The sequence below is a fragment of the Magallana gigas genome, chromosome 7 (genome assembly GCF_963853765.1).
Source record: "Magallana gigas chromosome 7, xbMagGiga1.1, whole genome shotgun sequence".
NCBI classification, from domain to species: domain Eukaryota; kingdom Metazoa; phylum Mollusca; class Bivalvia; order Ostreida; family Ostreidae; genus Magallana; species Magallana gigas.
The window spans coordinates 8,037,869-8,059,888 of NC_088859.1; the positions used below are offsets into that span (position 1 = coordinate 8,037,869).

General features: G+C 33.1%; 2 protein-coding genes across 4 annotated transcripts in view; both read right to left on the reverse strand.

Moving 5' to 3' along the window:
- Positions 1–533: 533 nt before the first annotated feature.
- LOC105325124 (major facilitator superfamily domain-containing protein 1) lies at positions 534–7,798 on the reverse strand. 2 transcript variants are annotated; one of them, XM_011424521.4, is made up of 13 exons: positions 7,739–7,798; positions 4,448–4,554; positions 3,876–3,979; positions 3,701–3,756; positions 3,165–3,314; positions 2,767–2,922; positions 2,565–2,680; positions 2,173–2,273; positions 1,855–1,963; positions 1,522–1,659; positions 1,121–1,260; positions 837–951; positions 534–711 (listed from the first exon to the last, which is right to left on the reverse strand). In XM_011424521.4, the coding sequence occupies exons 1-13, from the start codon at positions 7,752–7,754 to the stop codon at positions 592–594; spliced, it is 1,428 nt and encodes a 475-aa protein (XP_011422823.3). In that variant the 5' UTR covers positions 7,755–7,798; the 3' UTR covers positions 534–591. The 2 variants fall into 2 exon arrangements, with proteins under 2 accessions (XP_011422823.3, XP_011422822.3); XM_011424520.4 differs by lacking the exon at positions 7,739–7,798 and adding an exon at positions 5,750–5,889.
- Positions 7,799–12,674: 4,876 nt separating this feature from the next.
- The window catches only part of LOC105325123 (rho GTPase-activating protein 100F), a 29,481-nt gene continuing 20,135 nt past the window's right edge, over positions 12,675–22,020 (reverse strand). For both annotated transcript variants that reach the window (XM_011424518.4, XM_011424519.3), the window contains exons 3-6: positions 19,307–20,422; positions 15,795–15,955; positions 14,034–14,238; positions 12,675–13,409 (exon numbers count right to left, since the gene is read on the reverse strand). In XM_011424518.4, coding sequence (XP_011422820.3) covers positions 13,285–13,409; positions 14,034–14,238; positions 15,795–15,955; positions 19,307–20,422 — 1,607 coding nt within the window. In that variant the 3' untranslated portion in view covers positions 12,675–13,284. The remainder of the gene's footprint in view (positions 13,410–14,033; positions 14,239–15,794; positions 15,956–19,306; positions 20,423–22,020) is intronic.

The window sequence follows — 22,020 nt, forward strand, 5'->3', positions numbered from 1 at the left end:
TTAGATTTTAGTGAACAAGCATCTTCTGACGGTGAAAATACGTGAAAAAAACACTGAAATAATTATCCGACACAGTGTCACAGTTACTGATTCAAAAATTATAGTATAAATAACAAAATTGCAGAAATAAAAAACACAAAACAAGTCTTATATACAAATTATTCGCAATGTGTATAAGGAAAACATCCGATGTTTTTGTATTAACACAATAATTATCATTCCAAATGATGCTTTAAACACTTCAGCAACTGTACATTAACCTATAGAATTCTATAGTATACATTTCACGTGGTAACTTTCAATATGAAAGAAATAAAATGTTCTCTAAAAAGTCTGTGTATATTTAAACTAAACAAGATGAGAGATATCCTTTTTGATCTTTTCTTAGACCACATCAAATAACTCCATAATTAAATACATGTATATCAATATCACTGCTAGAGGAAATACAACTCATGTCAGTTAATTACTGTAAAGAACACAGTAATATAGTGTAAACTATAATACAACTTAAATCCTTTTCAAAACTGTCAGTGAGGCAAATGGCACATATTTACACCATATAAACAGAGATTGCACCATTAAACATCATCAAGCCTGAATAGAACAACCAGAGTCAATAGAATCGTAGAAATCATCCTCTCTGTTCTGAATCAGAGATGTCTTTTCTGTCAGTAATGCTTTTTTGTGTTGTCCATTCAACAATCCGTTCTAAAATTGTATATGATATATGTTAAGATAAGAATAAAGATTCTTGTAGTAGTTTATACTGAGACATGTGGATAAAGTACATGTTGTACGCATAAAAAGTTCAGAACAAATAAAGGCGAGAATACCTTTAATTTTTCGTTGACATTGAGCCAAATTCCTAGAACGGAACAAACCAGTGCCTGGCTCAATAGAATAGCAAGTGATATTTTCCACTTGCTTATCCTATTGTTCATATCAGACCTACAATTCATTTTTAAAATGCAATGTATGATATGATTAATATATATTTCATCTTAGGAATGGTAATATATTGTTTAGACAGCGTTTTTTTTACTTTAGATTTTAGCAAAATATGGCAAAATGAGTTTTACTTTCTTTTAATTAATCTGACTAGCAGATAAACACTCACTCTTCGACTGCACCCATAATTTTTCCAATTCCAAGGTTAGTTAAACCAATATTTAATCCTTGTAGAAAAGCAGCTATTCCGTTCGCAGTTCCTACTGTGGAAAGCGGGACAACTTTTGCAATACATGGCCAGAGGCTGACCTGCAAAATACATTCTTTAGTGTTAAATATATGGTGTGGTATGTATTAGATGGAAAACTGAGCCATGTGATTTATTTTTACGATATTTTCATAAATAAATATGCACAAATATTGTAAATACAAAATGGTATTCTTGATTTTTCGAACTGAGTTCTTTAAACGCAAATGTTAAATGATTGTTTGGGCATCAGAATACCCATTCATTCACGAATTGAACCTTTATCCTAGCATCACTTTAACATCAAATATTTTGATACTTACAACAGTAATCGAGTAGAAGGTCCCAAAACAAATGGTCAGAATCAACGGAGGCAACTCGAAAAACGCAAGGGAGATAATAACGGGAACAGAGAGAGCGGAACCCAGAGTTGCTGAGATTGCTCTTCCTCCAAATCTGTCCTACATTGCAAAATGATGGAAAAGTAAAAATAAAATGCATTATTTTTCTATTTTTACTCACATTCAAATTATTTTCCATCACATTAAATCACATTTCCATCTGTCAAACCAAATTAACAAATTGTTGATTAAAAAGAAGGTTGAAAAAAATGTCAATGTCTTAGCTGTATGCACTGTGTATAAAATGGTCTTTACCAAGACTAATCCTGTTGATAGACATACTATAATGGAAACGTCATAAACCGCACCGTTTATGTATGATGACGTCACACGATTGTAGCCATACTTGTCTTGGATGAATTTACTGGAATGAATCATAAAAATCTAACTCATTTATATGTGAACTGATATAAGCAAAATAACATTATGATGGGAACATTAATGTTTAACCCGCTAACTTCCGATTTTGTACCCGAAAACACAAAATCAGGCGTATTTGAATTAAAAACAATAAACAGTACCAAAATGTTTCTACAAGTTTAACCTTCCGGTTTGAATTTGGTATATTTTTACCTTCCATTAGCTACATAAGGAATAAAGCAGCTGTAATACGTGGAGATCATGACAGCCACCAGCCAATAGGACAGAGGGAAGTTCCGGATGTCGCTCATCCGCTAAACAAAGCATAAACAGTATTTTACTCACATAACCATACTTTTAATAATTCATTATGAATACAAAAAATATATACATGTATATTTAGATTAAAACTAATGTTCAAACCTTGGTTGTGTTGAACAATTTAAAATATTTTAGATGGAGCAACTTCTTAAAAAGTAATTTGCTCTCTTTATTTTTTTGGTACTAAAGACTGATTGTAGTGAATCTATTCTCGTATTTCTTTGAAAACGGTTATGGATAAAAATAACATTAATGTCAATGAAATATTTTAGTTCGTCCCTCACCAGTGGCTGAGATTTAATGTTGAACACGTGATTCTTGTCCAGTTTTCGACTTCCTATCATATCAAGAACACAATAACCAAGCGCTGCCACACAGCCCACTCCACACATTAGCGCACCTGCAAGATGATTAAAGAAATGCCCCCGTCACACCTTAATTATGTAATGCAGAATCAAAAAATATTGAAAATGTACTTTTGTTTACCTGTCCAAAGAGCCATCGGCACTCCATAGATCTTTGCAATGTTTGAAGTGATAAAGAAGTTTAGAACGTTTCCGCACCTGATGACGCTCACTATGGCTCCAAAAGCCAATCCCAGTTTGTCGGGAAACCAGTAAGCAATAACCCGATCTTGTACAACTGTAAAAATGAAGAAAAAAACCATGCAGCATAAGAAAGTCACATGTCGACTTTTCTTTTCTTTAAACCTGACACAGAAAATTGTTCATCCTATTTCAACAAAATATTCCACAATTTCTGTTTTACTTTTTAAAGGCTGCTGTCATATACGGTAATTTTTGTTGGATTGTTGAATCCTGTTTTATAGTACATGTAAAATTAAAGACGTGTTTCAGAGAAGTCAGCAAAAATGCATGTCTTACGTTGACACCCTCCATTTGCAGCTCCAAGTAATCCCCGACTGAACATCATCAATGGAAACATTATTGACGTCATCTTAAAATATGACGTCACGGACAACGCAAACAAAGATGAACCAAGAACAGCCATAGATGTGGACAAGATAGCCGTCACTAGAGGTTAAAAACAACATAACATTTATTTCATTTTGCTGCGTTACATCTTTCAAAATTTGTTCTCACTAAAGAAATGAATTCAATAGCTACCAAATTAATACGATTACGAAGTTGTTTATGAACAAGCGTTACAGCGTTGCATGCATTATCTATGATGAGAGTAAAAATAATAAGTAGCGTTCGTCGAGGCAGATAATTCTTATATTTATTAAGAAAGCAATCTTTAAGGACACTATGTACAGAACATACGCTTTTGCAGTTTAACAAATAAAAATATATAAGTATTGGGTTTTTTCTATTAAAAGAAATTAAAAGAATCTCTAATATCACTCTACACTTATGATACTTCACTGACTAAAAGAAAATTCATTCAAAATACATACTTCTGTTTCCAAGTCGGTCTAGTAGAACTCCAATTGGCAGTACAACAATGGCATTTCTAAAGCACAAAATACAAGATATAAAGACAATGGACCGGCTAAAAATGAAGAACAATAAATTAAATTGAGTTTAACATTTATCCTAGCATTGACACAGCCAGGTGCTGCTATAACATACGTCCAGGAGAAGACAGCATACAGCTGGTTGTATCGGTCTGGACCCAGTCCTAGGCACTCTTCACAACAGGAACCATTGAGTAGCGACGCCCCGGTACAGTTACTCTGTAAGATGAGCTGAGTCAGTCAAAATGTTAGCGGAAACATTAACATTTGCAACATTACTTTATAACGAAAAGATCTATCAACAAGGATCGGGTTGTTAGAAATGTAGTGTCGACAACTTTTCTGTATCATAGCGATAATTTTGTAATTATTTGTGTATTTCATCTGTATTCTATCAATGTAAGTACGTTTATTAATCGTACAATGTATACAAATTAATTTCTACTCGTAGAAGTTAAACAATTCTTTTCGTTATAATTTTCGTTTAGGTAAAATAAAATAAAAACTACAAAAACAGCCCAGATTTGTACAAAAGTAGCTCTATTCAATTTCAAACAGACAAAAATACTCTTCAATGCATATGTCAGATAACTATGTTCAAAGGATAATTTACAGTTTTGTGTTATTAGGTAAATATTTTTTACAGTTAAGTTATTGTAACAAAACGTTTCCTTTGAGTATACTCACATAAGAGCTTTGAATCTCAGTCTGGAGTGCGCTCGGAATATCCACACAGTAAAAGCAGCCGAATGCAATGAAACAGTCACATGCCAACAAAACATACCGCCAAGACCCTGGGGAAAAATAAAACATTACTCTGTTGTGTTTTGTTTAATCTAACATTAGATATATTCTAAGCTTAGTTGATATGTTTAATCTTTGTCAAGGAATTATACGCAAAAATCACTTGATATGCCATATGCATAGGAAATGGGAAAGAATTAGTCACTTGGATCATTGAAAGCGTTTGATGCAAAATTCTTCAGATCCATGAAATATCACATTGTTTAGTTTTTTAAGCAAATTTAACCCTAAATTAGTTAGTTGTCATAACTAAATCTCTTTACAAATGAAACGTGGAAGTAAAGAGTCATTTGGACTTGGTGTACAATTTCAATACATAAAAAATTATATAGGCTACATATGATCTGTGTCATTTTAAAGTCTAGCAAAATAAGTTGAAGGTCGAAGACTGCGACCTAAATCAAACAAACCGTTTCATTATCAGAATTGATAAAAATAACCACTCTTATTTCTGATATATACTCTAGCGTGTACATGTACTTTAGAGAAAATTAAGAGGGAAAGATCTGCAAAGATTAAAAATGCTTCTTAATTAACCATGGTAAACAATCTGTTTTTTTATTATTTTTTTATCATTGGACTTGTTCTTTAGATATAAGAGGCTCTTACGTTAAAGTGCGTGAATTTAGAAGTGTTGAATTATATGCCTTTAATATCTAATAATGATTTAAGTGATATTTAATGCATTTTCCCGACAAAACGTGTGTTTTTTATAAAAACATATAGACTGACAGACTAATCATTTATTAAACAAAAACAAGCTTAATGCTTGATAATTCTAATTGATTTTCTTTCAAAGGCGTAAATATTCAATATGTCCAAAACATTTCACGTTCAAATTTAGACACAGGCAAATAAAGTTGAATACAACATTTGGAAACAAAATTACCCCCCCCCCCCCCCCCAATCAACAGTGTTTGCTGTCAGCTATAATGATCACACGTTTTTGTCATGCTCAAGAAGTAATTCGATTTGGCAGCAAGCATAGTATATACATGTATAGCTTTTTATATATGTAAACTAAAATAAGTACAATGCATGAAATGTAACATTGGTGCAATTTTGTAGTTTACACTGGCAGAAAAATACTGGCACAATGTATATCATAAAATAATTATAGAATCACAAACGGTATAATTACATATATTTATGTTGATATAATATTATAACAATATTGTTACTTACAATCTACTTGTTCCATTTATAGTATTAATCCGGCCCGGTAATAAATATAAAATTAACTATATCATGCAGCCGATATGTTTCCATTATAGTTTACTTAAGGATGCAAATGTGACTTTGTCACGTGATTTCCAACTGCATTTATCGTGTTAGGTATCCTATCAGCGAAAGATTTGGTCAGCGTGTTTTGATTATCAGTTTATCAGGTATCAACTTTATTTGATATTAATGAGTCATGAAGTCAATGCGCCTTTAATGCTTGTTGAACATCGTGTCAGTTCACCTACAGGATTACACATGAGGACATTGAACTGTGACAGAATTGATTTTGATTTTTAGTTTTGCCAAAACGCAAGACAAACGTTTTCTTAAACACCACATTTAATGTTAACTTTTATTCATTTGTCAGAACTGCAAGATCAAAGAGGAACTGCGGAGTATGCATCATAATTAGTCGCCTCGAATTGTCCGAAGATATTGTAGAGACTTACATAGGTCCATTGCCACATGTAAACCCTGAATAAGGCATTGTGTATTCCATTGGATGTATATGGCATTACAAGGCCAGCACATGCATATAGGCGCACCACAGACTAATGTGGAGGAAGCGTACGATTAATGCATCTTTTTATTAACCACTGCAAGGCAGGAAGACGTTTATTTCTATTTACGGAAGACACCCGTGGATGACAGTTACATCCATAAAGAGGAAATCTAATCAAGGAAGTTGTTCTTCTTATTCATCTTACTTTCTGTGTCAACAAAAATCTGAGTTAACAGGTTAACGAACCTGGTGCAACGCTTGGGTGTAAGACATACACCAGTGATACAAAGCTCGGTCGCGTTGCACGTTACAGCACCTTTGAAATGAATCATTATATACTGCGCCTTAAGTAACCTATCTGACCTTGAATAGAACTACATACAATGTACCCTACGTATTTGTGGAGACTTTAACAACTTTGCTGAGTTTAAGACTTAGATAACGCGCCATCAAAAAGTGAAAGGGAAATTGTACCTCAGATATCCGAAATTGTTGAGACTTGAATACCGCACTTGGATTTAGCAAAATCATAGAATTATTGATCTATTGTTATGTAGAGTCAGCCAATATGATATAAACTAATACAACGAATTTCCAACAGAAATACAAATGTACAATCAATTCAACTTAATTTGATTTTAGTTCGAAGTATGAAATACTACCGGGTATGTTACATGATTGCAGAAATCTAACAGAAATAAAGGTATTTAGTTATTTTTAATAATCTGTCATCAAAAGAAATTATAATACGTGATGATTTGTGTATATTTTTCCAGAATATTGTGATGCCCTGTGATAAAGCCAACCATTATATAAATGTTAATTTTTATTTAATTTTAAGTTTTGAGTTTAAGGTCTAAAGAATGACCTAAACTTAATAAATAAGTTATCTGAAGACAAACAAACATGTTTTTTGTCTTTCAATAATGTTTGTCTTTTGAAAAAAAAGTTATATGTTCAAACATTATCAGAAGAAATTAAGCTTAGTGTGTGATAACATGCAAGATATAGTAAGTATCAATTCATTCTAATAAAAAAAAACCACCAACAACACAAACCGGCGTTAAATGCAATGATAGTTGTGAATTTTCTTGCTTAACATAACAATTAGTCCTATTTTCTGCAAGATAAATAGGCAAAGGGGAAAAACGTTTAAAAATCAACACATTTTCACTACATAGGCAATAGAACAACAACTTTCTGCCAAGAACCCATATTCAAAGGGCCATTATTTTAAATCTCCACAAATATCATATTCATATACTTTACTGTTGTAAAAACCTTACGCAATTAAACACAAATTTAACGACATATTTTCTAATAGTAGAAATATACACTATAAATCAAGTTAAAACAATGTTCACCAATATAGATACATATTTTCTTGCAACTTATGAATTCAAAGTAGCTTTTGGGGAATTTCTACGACAATGTGAAATGGCACTTACAGTCTGATTGTTCCATAGACGTTGCTCCGATTAAGCAAAATTTGTTAACTTAATTTCATCTGAACTTTTTTCTTTTATATAGGTATCATATGGGTATTTTTGATTTTATCATTGTATACCTTCCTGCACTTACCTGGTCAAATAAATTTTATCACATATAGGTATATGTTATCGGCGAATGGCTTGTGCAATATGAACGAATAATCAATATACACTTTGTAGGGAAGCAAAATTCTTTATCTACAGTAACTGCGTTTTACGTAATCAAGTGAATGTCCTTTGGTATCTGACAGCTCCTAAAGAATTGGACAGTGCATCTAGATGAACGTTCAAACCTTGTACCTTTCGTATCCACCTTGCTGCGTCTTGTAAAAACGTGTAACGCCAGTGCACTTCGACGGACTTTCAAACACTGTGCCTTTTGAGGATTTCAATCTTTACTATTCTTGAAAATTGTTACAGTAAATTTATACATATATCAAGAGCAAATCAAAGTATGTTGAACAATTTATTAAACCTACACATGAAAATACTTTACAATTATTAAACACCAACAAAAGCACAACAAATAAATCTACTGACAAAGCATAGATTAAAAATCACACAAAATACAACATATTTGGCCTTCTCGGGGGCTACTCACATATAAAACTGAAAAACTCCTGGGTTGACACCATCAGGAAATTATTAGCTGTAACTTAAGAAACCCGGGTTGACACCGTCGGGTAAATAATGGTTCCCGGGTTGACACCATCGGGATTTAAAGAGTATTTCCCGGGTTGACACCATCGGGATTTAAGGAATGGTTCCCGGGTTGACACCATCGGGATTTAAGGGATGGAACCTGGGTTGACACCATCAGGTTTAAATGCAGGGACCCGGGTTAACACCAGCGGGTAGATATAACTAATTACATAATGCATAGAAATTTATCTGAATTGGGGGTAACCAGGCCCAGGCCAGTTTAAAAAAAAAGAAAAGAAAAAAAAAAAAAAATTAAAAATTTTTACAATTAATTGTGAGAGCCCCAACGACTGCATTGAGAACAAATTAAAATACAAATGTCTTATCTAAAGCATACAAAAGGTGAAGCATGGGGATGGTGGGTGGGATAATTAAAAACACAATGCGTCTGCTTAGCTAGAGTCCGGACAAAGGAATGATGCTACAAGTAGTTACTGAAACTTAATACTGCTAAGATAAGAGAATCACGTGGTGGCTGACCACCAGAGATGTAGCTGCCCATTATGCAATGCATTACCTAATTTGGACATGGAATTTAGGTATCTGCAATAATTAGGGACCCACTGCCTGGTCTAAAAATAACTACTACAGAGTGACCAAGCTTGTTTGCATATAACGTATAAAACAAATCCTACATTGTTGACTATAAAATAATATCCAGCAAATGACTGTTTAAACCTAAATACATGTAGACCACACATTACATGAAGAATGAAAATATACACATGAAAATTATTGTTTTATATGTATAAACAAAATTTTTTATACATAAAAAATAACATTATAAGAGAGAAACTTCTGTGTTAAAATTCTGTACATGAATGTCAAGACTTAAAGTATTTTTCGGATATTTTTCATTATCTGGTTCACTTATTACAAACATCTTTCCCTTTTAGTAGTGAAATTGGAAAAAAAAATGATTGATTCACATGTATTACCTCATATTTGAGATGTATCAAGTTTTATTATTGCTATCTGTGAACAATGTATGGAAACAGTGACATATTATAACACAAAGAATGCGATATTTACCTACAAGAAAGTAAGGATTTACTGTTTATCATAAGAGGGTATTCATTTTCCATCTCTTTTCATTTGAGACTATGAGGATCATAAAATTATCTGCTAGGCTGAAACAATTGCTGAAATAGAGATATATCTTTCTTAGATAAAAATTTTGGAGAATCAAAACGATAGATCAACCTGTTCATTGATAATCGCAGTTTACATTTTTTTAACAATTCATGAGAAAGTTAATAATATTTCGATTCTAAGGATTATTTGATATACCAATGGGTAACCAGTGATAAAACGAAACGGAAATGAGGTATCAAAATCAAAGTTTAAAATAGAAGGGATTGGTCCGAGCATATGACGCTGATGTATCGTCTGCTCCGAACACGTCACGGATGATGAAATAGGTGAGTATTAGTTTTTGTCTCCTCAGTAGAGAATCCCAGTCCACAGTCAACAACAAGGAAGGCAGGTCGAGGTATGAGTGATCACTTATCACGATATCCCTACGACTCTTTTATTTCCTGTGGTAAACGATATTTCATAATGAGTCCACTGTTTCCATCAGCTGCTTTGTTGTGTCAGATGAAATGTTCAATTGATTCAAAATTCTCATCAGTTAAATGCATGCTGTGACTTTCGTGAGATTTTCAAGTTAACTTGGATGTTTCAATATTTCTATGTCAACATGCTTTAGGAAAGCCATATGGCATAGAACATACTTTCTGTAAATTGGGAATTCTGCACTTAAACATTTAGACATTGATTCAATTTCATCTGCATGATATAATTACATTGTTTTATTTTTTTAAATTTCCATTTTTATCAGTTACTTTTGTATTCTACCAATCTGATTAATATACAGATCTCTACATAAGCGCACAGCGCAGAGAGCTTCCGCTGTGCGCCTATGTAGAGATCTGTATTTTAATCAGATTGGTATTCTACGATTTTACATCCATTTTATATCTTACTTTCTGCGTTGTTTTATTTCAAATTGTATCACTGCATACTTACATGTACTATTGGGCTCAGTGGCTTTCTATTCATATTTCTTTACCGGATTCTGCTTTTTCTAAGGATTTTCTATTTGTTCCAATTACCTGTATCGTGTACTATATTTTTTTCTATAATTTTCTGTTTGTTTACTTCTTACAGATGTGTTCTGTGACTTTTTCAATGTTTTTTTTAAACTTTTGTATTCTATTACTTTTTATTTAAACATTGTACGCTGTCATACATGCACATGTCATGTATATTTTTTCTTAAGTTTGTATTTTTTACCTTTTCATTTTGGTCCCCTTAATCTTATAATTGCCCAATGGAACTATAATGTTTATTAATATTTTTGCCGAGATCGTTTAATTTCATTCAAAGTTCAAACAACATCCATGTAGTTGCTGCTCAAATCGCATAATTTAATCCGGGAGGGAAAAAAATCAAAAGTCACATGACTTCAAATTAATACTAAGGTCTAATATAAGTCAAATTTTCGTCACTGTTATTGTCGTGTCTAACATATCTTATTTGATGACAATGTTATATTAGTTTTGTCGATTTTTTTCATTAGTTTTGTCCTTGTTTTCAAACCAACGATTATAGGTCGGAATAAGTTTAAAGTTATTTATTGTTTACGTACGACGGTGTGAAATGGCCATTAAATTTTTATTGTTAAAACATTTATTCGGACAAAACAGTCAATTCCTCAAACGAATAAGACATTTGTTTGACAATTTTCTCTTCTGTTTTTTTTTTAACTATTCCGAACAGAAAAGCAATTTGACCAAAGAAATTTAGATAGTTACTTTGTTAGTTCTACTATACTGATGTATACGCACTAAGCATGATAATGTGTTAAATGGGCGTTAGAACAATGTAGTTGTTCGGTGTACTGTACTTCTAATGTTTGCAATATATTTATGAAATATTATTTTATAGATTTGTATTTGTTGGGGTTTTTTTCTCTTAACTCTAAATCAATATCCTAAATTTCAAAATCTGTTTTTCCAAGAATTTCTATCTTTCTCACTAGCTTTATCAACGTTTTACGAGCATTGTACAAGTATGTATTTTTAACCGAATGACATGTGTATTATATGTGGCAGATTGACTTAACATTATATTTTTTAGAGATTACTTTTTATATTGTAAGTTTTATGCACTTGTTATTTATTGTACATTTTTGTCAACGATATAAATGATCCTCAACTTACATACAACCTCAAAGAAGATAATACAGTAAGTTGTGACGATGTATAGTAGGCCAGGTTAATTATTTTCTCATTTTCCATAAAAAGACAGAGTACTTGACTAGAAAGGCGGGTAAGTTACCAGTCAGGAGATACAGATTGTTTTCAAACCTTGTCTTTGAACATTTGTCATATTAAAGAACACTATACCTAGATATGCAATACCTCATTAAAAAGAAAAAAAAAGAAAAATACGAAAGATTCACAATCGTTTGAGACATTTCATAAGGCTAAATAATGATAAGTCTGAAATATTTATGGTGTTCCCTTACTTAATGATAGTGAATGTCTAACTGTTTTGACATAAATATCTATATTTAACTTTACTAGGATTGAATTGTTAGGATTTTGTCAAAATAATATAGATTTTAAAGTTAATTGAATAAGAATCATTCTCGTAAATAATTACAACATTCTAAAAACGGACTAAGTGAAACCTCAACTAAATCCAACTTTTTGTTATGAATCTCTTAATCTGTAATTATACTGAATTAGTTCAGCTCTGCTAGCCGCCGAAGTTCATGAATTATAAATTGTTTAATCTCAATACGCTTTAGGTACGGTCTAATATTTCATATTTTACTTCTTTATTTCAATTAAGAATTGAGTTCATAGCCTTAAAGTTGTGTTTTAGCCCACGAATCGATGAGTTTCTCTTCTTTAAATGTCGCACAAACAAATATATATATTTTGTTTATGTCTAAAACTAACTTCTTCAATTAAAGTTAATTTTAATCATCTTACATAACAAATATTTATCATTGTGAAATTTCATTTTGAAGTTTTTAAATACAATAATGAATTCTTCCCGCGATAAAACGTATAAAAACGTTTAAAATACGCATGTATTTATATGAAAAGTATTTTTTGCAATAATTTACTTATTACTGACTTTTAAACAGAAGTTTTTGAAATGATAAAGCAAAAAATCAAATACAAAATAATTTATTAGCTAAGTGTGTAAAGATTTCTTGTCTATAATACGAACAACAGAGCATTCAGACCAAGAGTGAAGAACCATGGGGTGTTCTTGATCATAAAAAGTAATTTCCATAAATGAAAAGCTGTACAAATACATAATTGCCAGAGAAACTAATTTCACTATCAGCAACGTAATTAAAACTGTCAGAATACAGCAAAAGAGTTCAAAATAATTCATAATTATTATGCTATCACACAGAATTGCCCTGTCTTAAATCCTTCATGGATTTATTTAATTCTCGTATAAAAATAGTGAGATATGCTTTTCTGACATATTACATTCAAAAGTTTGAAACATGTCTCCAAAGAGAGGATGTAGATATAAGATCTTCATATGAATAATCTAATTATAGATCTACATAACTCTTGTTTTACATCCATGTATGATGTATACATTGTAAAAGTTTGCGGATGTAACATCTACATTTGTATTGTAAATTTACAAATATACATTTAAATTATCACAATTTATGGTAAGTTTGAAGATTCCAATTATTACTCAAATAAACAGCCTTCTATTGATGCTAAACAGTTTAGGAATGGCATAGAACTGAGTTATCAAAAAACATTCTTGTGGTTCTCGACTCCATTTTCCTTCTGTGTCGTCACAGAATCGTCATTGTCTTTATCCAAGTCAACGAGTTTCTCTTTTGAGTTGGGATTGGATTTGATTGTCACCATTTCTGCAGGAAAAAAATATTATCGGATGTATAAAGATCAATAAAAATATGAAAATAATGATAATTCCATATACCTCTTGGTCATAAAATGTGATTTATCTAAGCTGTGAATCCTGTGTGGGAGTAGGCGTCAGGAAATGAGATAGGAAATAATATTCATAAATCCATATAAACCGTCGTCAAATTAAACGATGCATATAACTTTTACACCACAAAAGGAAACATATCTTGATTAAGGCATGCAGAGACATTTTAATTTCATGATACAATATACTAATCTATAGCAAAAGCTGCAAAACACTTCTCAATATTTGTTTCGGTGTTGAAGGAATCACAGATTCGCTTCAAAATGAAATTACATGTACTCTTAACATATGCTCTAAGTGATATTGATCATTCTATGCAAGAGTAGACTGCAAAGCAAATGCTTACTAAAAAGTCCCTGTAATTTCACTTTATTCAAATCCCATTTTCTTTTTATGTAAAACTGAAACAAATTTCCAAAGAAGTGTAAAATTCCGTCTCTTGCAAAAACAGCGAATAAAAAATTATGTCTGTTTTAAGAAAAGTTTGACAATAGTTAAACTAAAATTATGCAATATAGGATTTTTAAAGATAAAAACAAACCATAATTTTCTGGCCATATTTGTAAAAGATATCTTAAAACTTCGATATGTCTCTTGAAATCCAGGGCGTGGTCATCCGTGGACTTAGGGGAGGGACACAGAAGAACCGGACCAAAGCAGACGGCGAGGTTGTCCACGTTCATCTTGTTCTTCTCGCAGTGGGACGAGATTTTCTTCAGATGGTTCAGCACCAAAGCCATGGTTTCCTGCGAGACAAAATACAGGTAATGAAGACACAAGTCTCAAAATCTGAACCCGTCGCTTGTCCCAAGAGAATATGAAATTTTAAGACGTGATATCACATTAGAATGGTCTCGTATCTTAGTCCTAATTGTTAAAGTTTCAATATTTGTTTGTGATATTGTCGGAGTCAACAAAACGAAAGTTCTTAAAATTCAACAAAATAAGATTTAAAAATAAAATCGATCGCAAACCACTTAATAAATAAATAAGACGACGTGTCGATAAAAAGAAATACTTCTTTTAACATTTTTTACCCATATCTCCTTTTAATTGTTTATTTACATAAAATCGCTGATTTGTGTCAAATTATCTCATGTTTTCAATTTTTCGTACACAAAGCTTTTTATAAAATGACAACATGTAACGTAGGAATAACAAAATAAAATCAAATGAATAAAAGGAAATATTTCGGATTAAGCTTTTTACAAATCTACGGATTTTTTCTGTTTATTATTTGTTTTCTATCAATTGTATTTTAAACACTTCTTGACTGTTTTATACGTCATCAGCAGTGTTGTTGTTGTTAATTCCCCAAGCAAACCTGCAAAAAAGGATGGGGCCTTAAGTCTTGTACTTTCTAAATATACAAAAAACATCGCATCAAGTTGCTTTATTTGGCAAAAACCTGCACTATTTATATTTACCCCGGAGACAGAGTACAGTTATGTGTGTGCAATCTGCTCTCGTAATTTAATCAGGTAAAACAGCGGCGGGTTTCAGGCAATCGATTTTTGCATGATGATTTATATGAAATCGTTCCTTGCGGAATTCAAAAATCTTTATCTAATTTCCGAAACTGTAACTACATATTTGTCCTGTGGTTTTGCCAGTATGATGTGAATGCTGGGGAACAGAAAATTCCAGGCATTGATTTTGCAACAAGTGTTTGAACTTCATAAATAAATTCCAGACCAATAAACCCGGGTTACTTTATATGGGTACAAACATAGGTACATATATAAAAACTTGCATTATCGGCTTCAGATTGGGTTTGTTTGTCTATATTTCATATGAAATGTTTGACGTCTCTAATTTTAACATGTTTTTCGAAATAGCTATTTTTTAGTTGTTGTAGCTTTTGACTACCATTATCTTTCGTATCATGCAAGTTATGTAAAGCTGAGTAACATACAGGATTGTGACGTAGACTTATCATAACATACAAGCGAAATTAATTTTAGGATTGTTCCCTTGTCTAGCTAGCTGATACTTTAATACATAGCTCACATAAAAATCTATGATTAATAAGTCTTTGGTGGGTGATTGTAAATTTGATATAATTCTATGATGTCCCATGATCCTGGGGCTTGGGAAAAAAAAACGTATTCGTTCCTTAACAGAGATATTGGGGCACTGGCATGACCTCTCGAATTCGCCATGCGCCTGTCATAAAACAAAACCAGGTATTCATTACATAACTAACCACTAAAAGAACCAAAGTAAAATCTAAATAACTGAAAAATATGACTCATCTGTCAGATATAGTGTTCAGGCATTTTAGCTAAACTAAATACTGAACCTGGTTGGCTTTTGGAAGGCACTCAAGAATGCTTAGCATCAGTTTTGCACTACCATCCGGGTCACTGGGCAAGCGTACACTTAGTGCGTCGAGGAGCATCTGATACAGGGCGTTGGTAAAGAGAGGTTCTGGTAACTCTCGAAGGTAATCCTTGAGGACGCCTATAAAACAATTTTTTTAAAAGACACTTTACTACATTTGTATCATTTGCAAAATGTAAAGGAATAAAAAAAAACCATCGCAGCTTCTCGGGTCTTTACAACAAGCGTTCATAGCGCTTTGTTGGAAAGGCCCAAGAAATTGCGGTTGATATTTTGATGGTGTTAAAACAGGATAAAACCTAGCTATCTGTTCCTTTTATGGCCGTTCTTAAAATAGCGTTTGTCTTATAATTCATACAAACAACTAACTAATGCAAAGTCATGTGGTCAAAGAATTGTATATATTTTTTAAAACAATATTCGCTTTAAAAAAAAATCGCCAAAAACTTGTGTATTTCGCCGGGATGTATTTTATTACATACGTAGATATATTTTCAGTTGTAAGTTCTTTTTTTACCGACCTCTAGTGTCTATGATATCAGAAACCGCAGACATTGATCGCCAATAGCTCTACATTAAGTCTGACACCCCGTCAGTCCTTGTAACCACCTTAAGGAAGATATTAGCTCTGCAAGAGTTGGTCTCTCGTCGACTGCCTATTCTAATTCACAATATTCACAGTGAGAAAGGTTTTGCTAACTGCTTTACCTGCTAACTCATTCGAGATCCTTATTACAAGGCATTGCATACGTACGGTCGGTGTAAAAATGTCGGTGAAAATACGTGAAAAGTACGTAGAAAAAAATATTCACCACAACTGTTTGCGAATGATATGTTCTACATTCCTTGAATTGCTATTAAGCACAATGCCAGACGTGTCTTTTGTCCATTTACATTGTTTTTCAATTAAAATTTCAATTTGTAAATTTTAGTTACGACAGCCTGTGTACATGCCTTACAGAGAAATTACTCAGAGAGAGAGAGAGAGAGAGAGAGAGAGAGAGAGAGAGAGAGAGAGAGAGAGAGAGAGAGTATGCCTGGTTTTAACCTTATCATAATAAATTGTGCATTGTATAATCATTAAGATGTATTAAATTATAGACATCGATAGCAAACTCAGAAACTAAAGGGTTTTCTAATCAATGGCTATCTTTTTACTAACTAAGGTATCGCTTTACATCCATCTGTTGTTCCTCTTTGTAAATAGTTTTACTAGCTGACTGAACACAATGGTACTGAGAATATCTGCTATTTAATCTGTCTCTCCCACACTCTGACACGTACACGTATTCAGTCTATTGTTTCTCCTAATCCCTATCCCCACTACCTAATACCAAGAATCCTGAGTAGAGGTATATGAGCGTCTGAGTGTCATTATTTTGCGATACTTTTATTATAATATTATAATATCTATTGACTTCATGTAGTAGCAAAATGTAAAAACAACGAATGCCACCCGCCTCACTACTCCAAGATGAGCTTGTAAAAGAAAACTACATTATGCATGTATTTACTCATTTCAAAGTCTCTGGAGATTTCTCGGTCACCCCAACCGTCACCTAGTGCATTGAAGCAGAACACTCTGACAGAGACATTTGGTTTATTCATGCAGACGCCATTGAAGAGACCTCATTTTTACATCTCTTGCCGCCCCGTGCAATCTACGGAGAATTTTAATAGTAATTCCAATTGTCATAATTCCATGCAGGCAAGCTTAACATTGATTTTTTTACTGAGTCATTAGAAATGACAAGATATTATCTTTAATGACAATTGCACATTAAATTTGTCATTTTATGAATTCGCAGCTGCACCGGTAAATAGGCCGAGGTGCGCATTGGTCAGAAACGTTCATACATAATAAATATGCATTCCCGTATTCATTAACAGTTACTGCAGAACTACAACTCTAGTGTGATATTACTGACCAGGATACCTGTCCATATCCGATATAAGTAATCGTTGATACCATAAGCAAAGAGTTAAACTTGATGTACATGTAGCATCACTTTGGACAGTTTGTTTCTCATAAAAATTGCATATACAGTGTAAAGATCTATATACGAAAAGAAGTATGAAATACATTGTGAGTCGGGCTGAGTTGGTTGCTGTGCTTGCTTGCAACAAGAATTCATATTTTCCCGACCTGATCATCATGCTATAATTATGCTTATTTGATGTTATTTTAAAAGTCTTTGATTATTAATTTTGTCAGATAAATGACTCATAACTATCCTAGATTATACTTTTCTTATTTTGTTGTTTGCTTATATATCATTGCTAGAACTTATTTGAACATTCATACATTTATTAATTTCAGTCAAATTTTTAATATCAATTTTTAGAATATGTTTATTGTTTAGAATTTTTTATCTTAGTTACAAAAAAACGTTCAGATTTATTGAAAATAACAGTTTTCATACACCGGTATTCTTGCAATAAAAGCAGCATGTTCCAATGGGAAACTTTACCTTTTGTATATTATCTCAAGATCTATATGTATTTGATTTCTAGCAAAGCAAAAGGTGTTTGTTTTGTATCAAATAAAAGCAGCAATAATGCATATCTCCAATGCACCATACATGCCATAATGTATCAACTGTAAAGGCTACAGATAGAAGGATAAATTACTAGAATAACCCCCTCCATTGCTTATCAATTTAATCTAAGGGATTATAATCAGGTGTTAAAACAAGTTGAACCTTATTCTTGGACAATGTCTGTAGGATAGTCGTCAATTTGAAGACAATTTCGACCCAGAAATGACGAAATGGCGAAAGTTTCAAATTGGTTATGTGAGCTGTTGAAGGATATTCTTAACTGGTACTGGTTTCTCTATAGATAAGACAGCAGTTCTTAACGTTTGCCTTTGACATCTTCAGTATCCATTGCTATGTGTGGTCGCTTTACTAGGCAGTGCAATTTGCACTTAACTAGTGCACTATTCTGTACAACTATTGAAATCTATGTCAGATATTCAATTTTTCTTACTCTGAGATTCTACATGTATCAGGATAACTGTAATTACGATATGTAATTTGAAAATAAATGCAACTTCCGCATCAAATGGTTCTTACTTTTTCTTTGATCTATGTATTTTACTCGTGCTAAGCCATTATGATGGTTCAAATTACCCGGATGTCTGAATACTGAACAGCGATAATCTAACCTCCAATACCACGTAACTTCTTTTGGTAATATAATATTAATCGCTCCTATCAGGTTCAGTCTAGACTTTAACAAGTAAAGCATCCTCATTTTGCTTTGCTACTAATCAAAATGTCAGAAAAATTATCTCAAACACTTGCGTTCGTCCAAAAACTATTTAGTCGCAATCAACTTGGTCTCAATTTAGAAAACAAGCAATTTGATGTTGGGCCATCCAGTTCAACTAGGTGAGAATTTCATCGAATTTGATCTTATTTACCAACTTCTTGGAATATTTTGAATAAAACAGAATCTACCACGTACCAGTGACCACGTGGATGTCCGTAACATTGTCCTTCGAGAGATCCACACCCTCCGAGTCTTTCTCGAACTGTTCCCTCAGCTGGGCTTTTCTTCTTGCGGATCCACAGAGTCTGTATATGCCAATAGTCTCCAGCCCCCGATCTTCCACCTCCTTCACACATTTTTTAACAAGCAGAGGGACGTTATGTCCAGTAGATTCACGTTTGATTACAGTCTCCAAATCAATTCCAAATAGACCATTCTTTTTCATTGATGGCAGTCGTTGCAAAGACACAGCGGGCTCTTTGTAGCATAAAGTAATATAAAGAAGACCTTTTGGTTCCATTTTTAAAGCTAATTTCTTTAATTTGTTACTAATGAGACAGCCATGAACGAATAATGATCCATGAAAACACAACCTATGTTTGAAATTGGGATCCCAATTATAGATAAGAAAAGACACTTCTTTGGCATCCTCTAATTCGATGTCGAAAGCTTCATCCCAGTCGAAGTTCACAGCCCCTGTCCTTATCATTGTTCTAGCTATACTGACAGAGTCCACAGACACAACACAATACAAATCTCGTAGGGTCATTTTGGAGGACTTTAATCCTTGCCCAGACAAAATATGAACATTGGCCATGCCATCCAATCCTTTCGACCTTGACAACTCTACCCTCTTTCTTGGATCGGGTCTCGTAAATTCAAACTCACCATACGGTATCTGCAACGGTTTCTTCACCAGCTGTAAATCCCTGAACCTGGCAGACGAACTTCTAGGGACATGTCTCTCGTCTGTATCTGTGATTTTGCTTCTGTTGTCCCCGTGAGCGGGACTGAGAGCAGAAGCAGATGAGGTAGATAAATACGACTTATTTGCGCTGGTCAGTTGATACACCGACAAGGGAAGGGACTTGTGATTTCGTGGAGCGTCCACTGCGTTTAGCTCGCTCTGATATGTTCTATGTTGCGACAGGGCCTCCGCACTGAGTTTTCTGATTAGTTTGGAATGAGAAGGGGTCTGTGTTGCGGCTGCCTTTCGAATGGAGGATGGTGACTGGGGACGCCTGGATGTGGAAAACGGATCGGACTTTGGAGAATCCGCCGCTGAATGAGGAAGATTGGTCGAGTAGGTTACTGAAAAGAAACACACTGGGATGTGAGTTTACCGGTTAAATCAATGGATTTAATCAAATCTGGATATCAAAGTTACAAACCAAAGGTTAATGACAAAATTCAAAAATTATATGTACATGTTTCATTCCAGACAAAAAATAAGATCTAACGAACTTTGCATTTGAAATATTTCACAAATATTTTGAACAAAGAAATTGATTTAGTCCAAAAACGACGTGTGATTTATTTGCATAAGTTTAGAATACAAAATATTGACTATGCATTTGAATTGCCATTAAAACACTTGATGACGTGTTACATAACAATCATTCGTTCCGAATGTTCTAGAAACCGGTCATTATCATTTTGTAACCATGCAGTTTTACCTGTAATTTATTTTTTATTAAAAAAGTGAACAACTTGATTTCCATATTCAAATAGAACATCAACTTATTACAATTATTATCAAGGAAATTACAAACTTTAAAAAATAAAACTTCCCATTTGGACAGATCTTAATGTTGAATTAAATCTATAATAATGTGATCATGGTGAGACCATATCCTCTAATTAATTAACAAACCAACCGAATGATGTGCAATAAATAAGGCATGGCAATAAATAAAACTACAAAAAACTACCGTCAGATAGCAATAATCACCTAACCAGATGGCCTATAACAGAGGTGGGATTTTACCGAGTTAGATGGCACACAAGATGAAGCACCGTATCGATTCCTCGCTAACGTCATCGCCTGCTTCATTTTCCCAGTGTCACTTGAATGATTCTTTAATAAATTCCTAGACGATCAGACCGATTATTGTAAATCAATTTACCTTCAGGATTTGCTACCAAATTTTCGCGCCTTAATTAAGGTCAAGATCTAGTAAATGAAAAATGCCTACAGGTTCATGAAATTCAAGATATAAATTCTTTTTATGATGCTTCATAATAATATCTTTGTTTTATAGGGTATACCGGGGCTTAAATTTTGGGTAAACACAATGAAAAATCATGTTTTAAACAACCATTTTCTGTGAAATATGATGGATAAAAGTAACAAATTTCAGAGTTTTGTCCAATTTTGACAAATGAAATATATCTAGAATGCCTACAATCTCTCCAAAAACGGCATTAAACAAGCTCTTTACCTCCTCTTTAAAACGATGTCAAATTGAATATAGGTACCGGGATTACTTTTCCCGTGATAATATATAAAATATCCAAATATTGTTTTATTTTCTACATAATTCCTTGAAAGCTGTAAAATACGGGAAAAGATTCATCAAGTCAATTATGACGTCATAATGGTTCTAGCACCAAAAAGACAGTCTGGAATCATTTACTAGATCTTGACCTTAAGACGACCTACCAGCGCGTGCACGCAATACATCAGGGAATTATTTTTCGGGGGAGGGGGCTAATTATTAGCACATATCTTTCGTTATTGAATATTGTTGATATATACTTAAATTTCTAATTGGACAATAAACGGTTGCTTTCAACTGCTCCACCTGTAAAAATAGCATTCATCCATATTTATGCAGTTTGCAATTCACGTGCATGTTAATCCGTCCATGTATATGTAAGGAAATTACTTAAGACAAAAAATGATAACA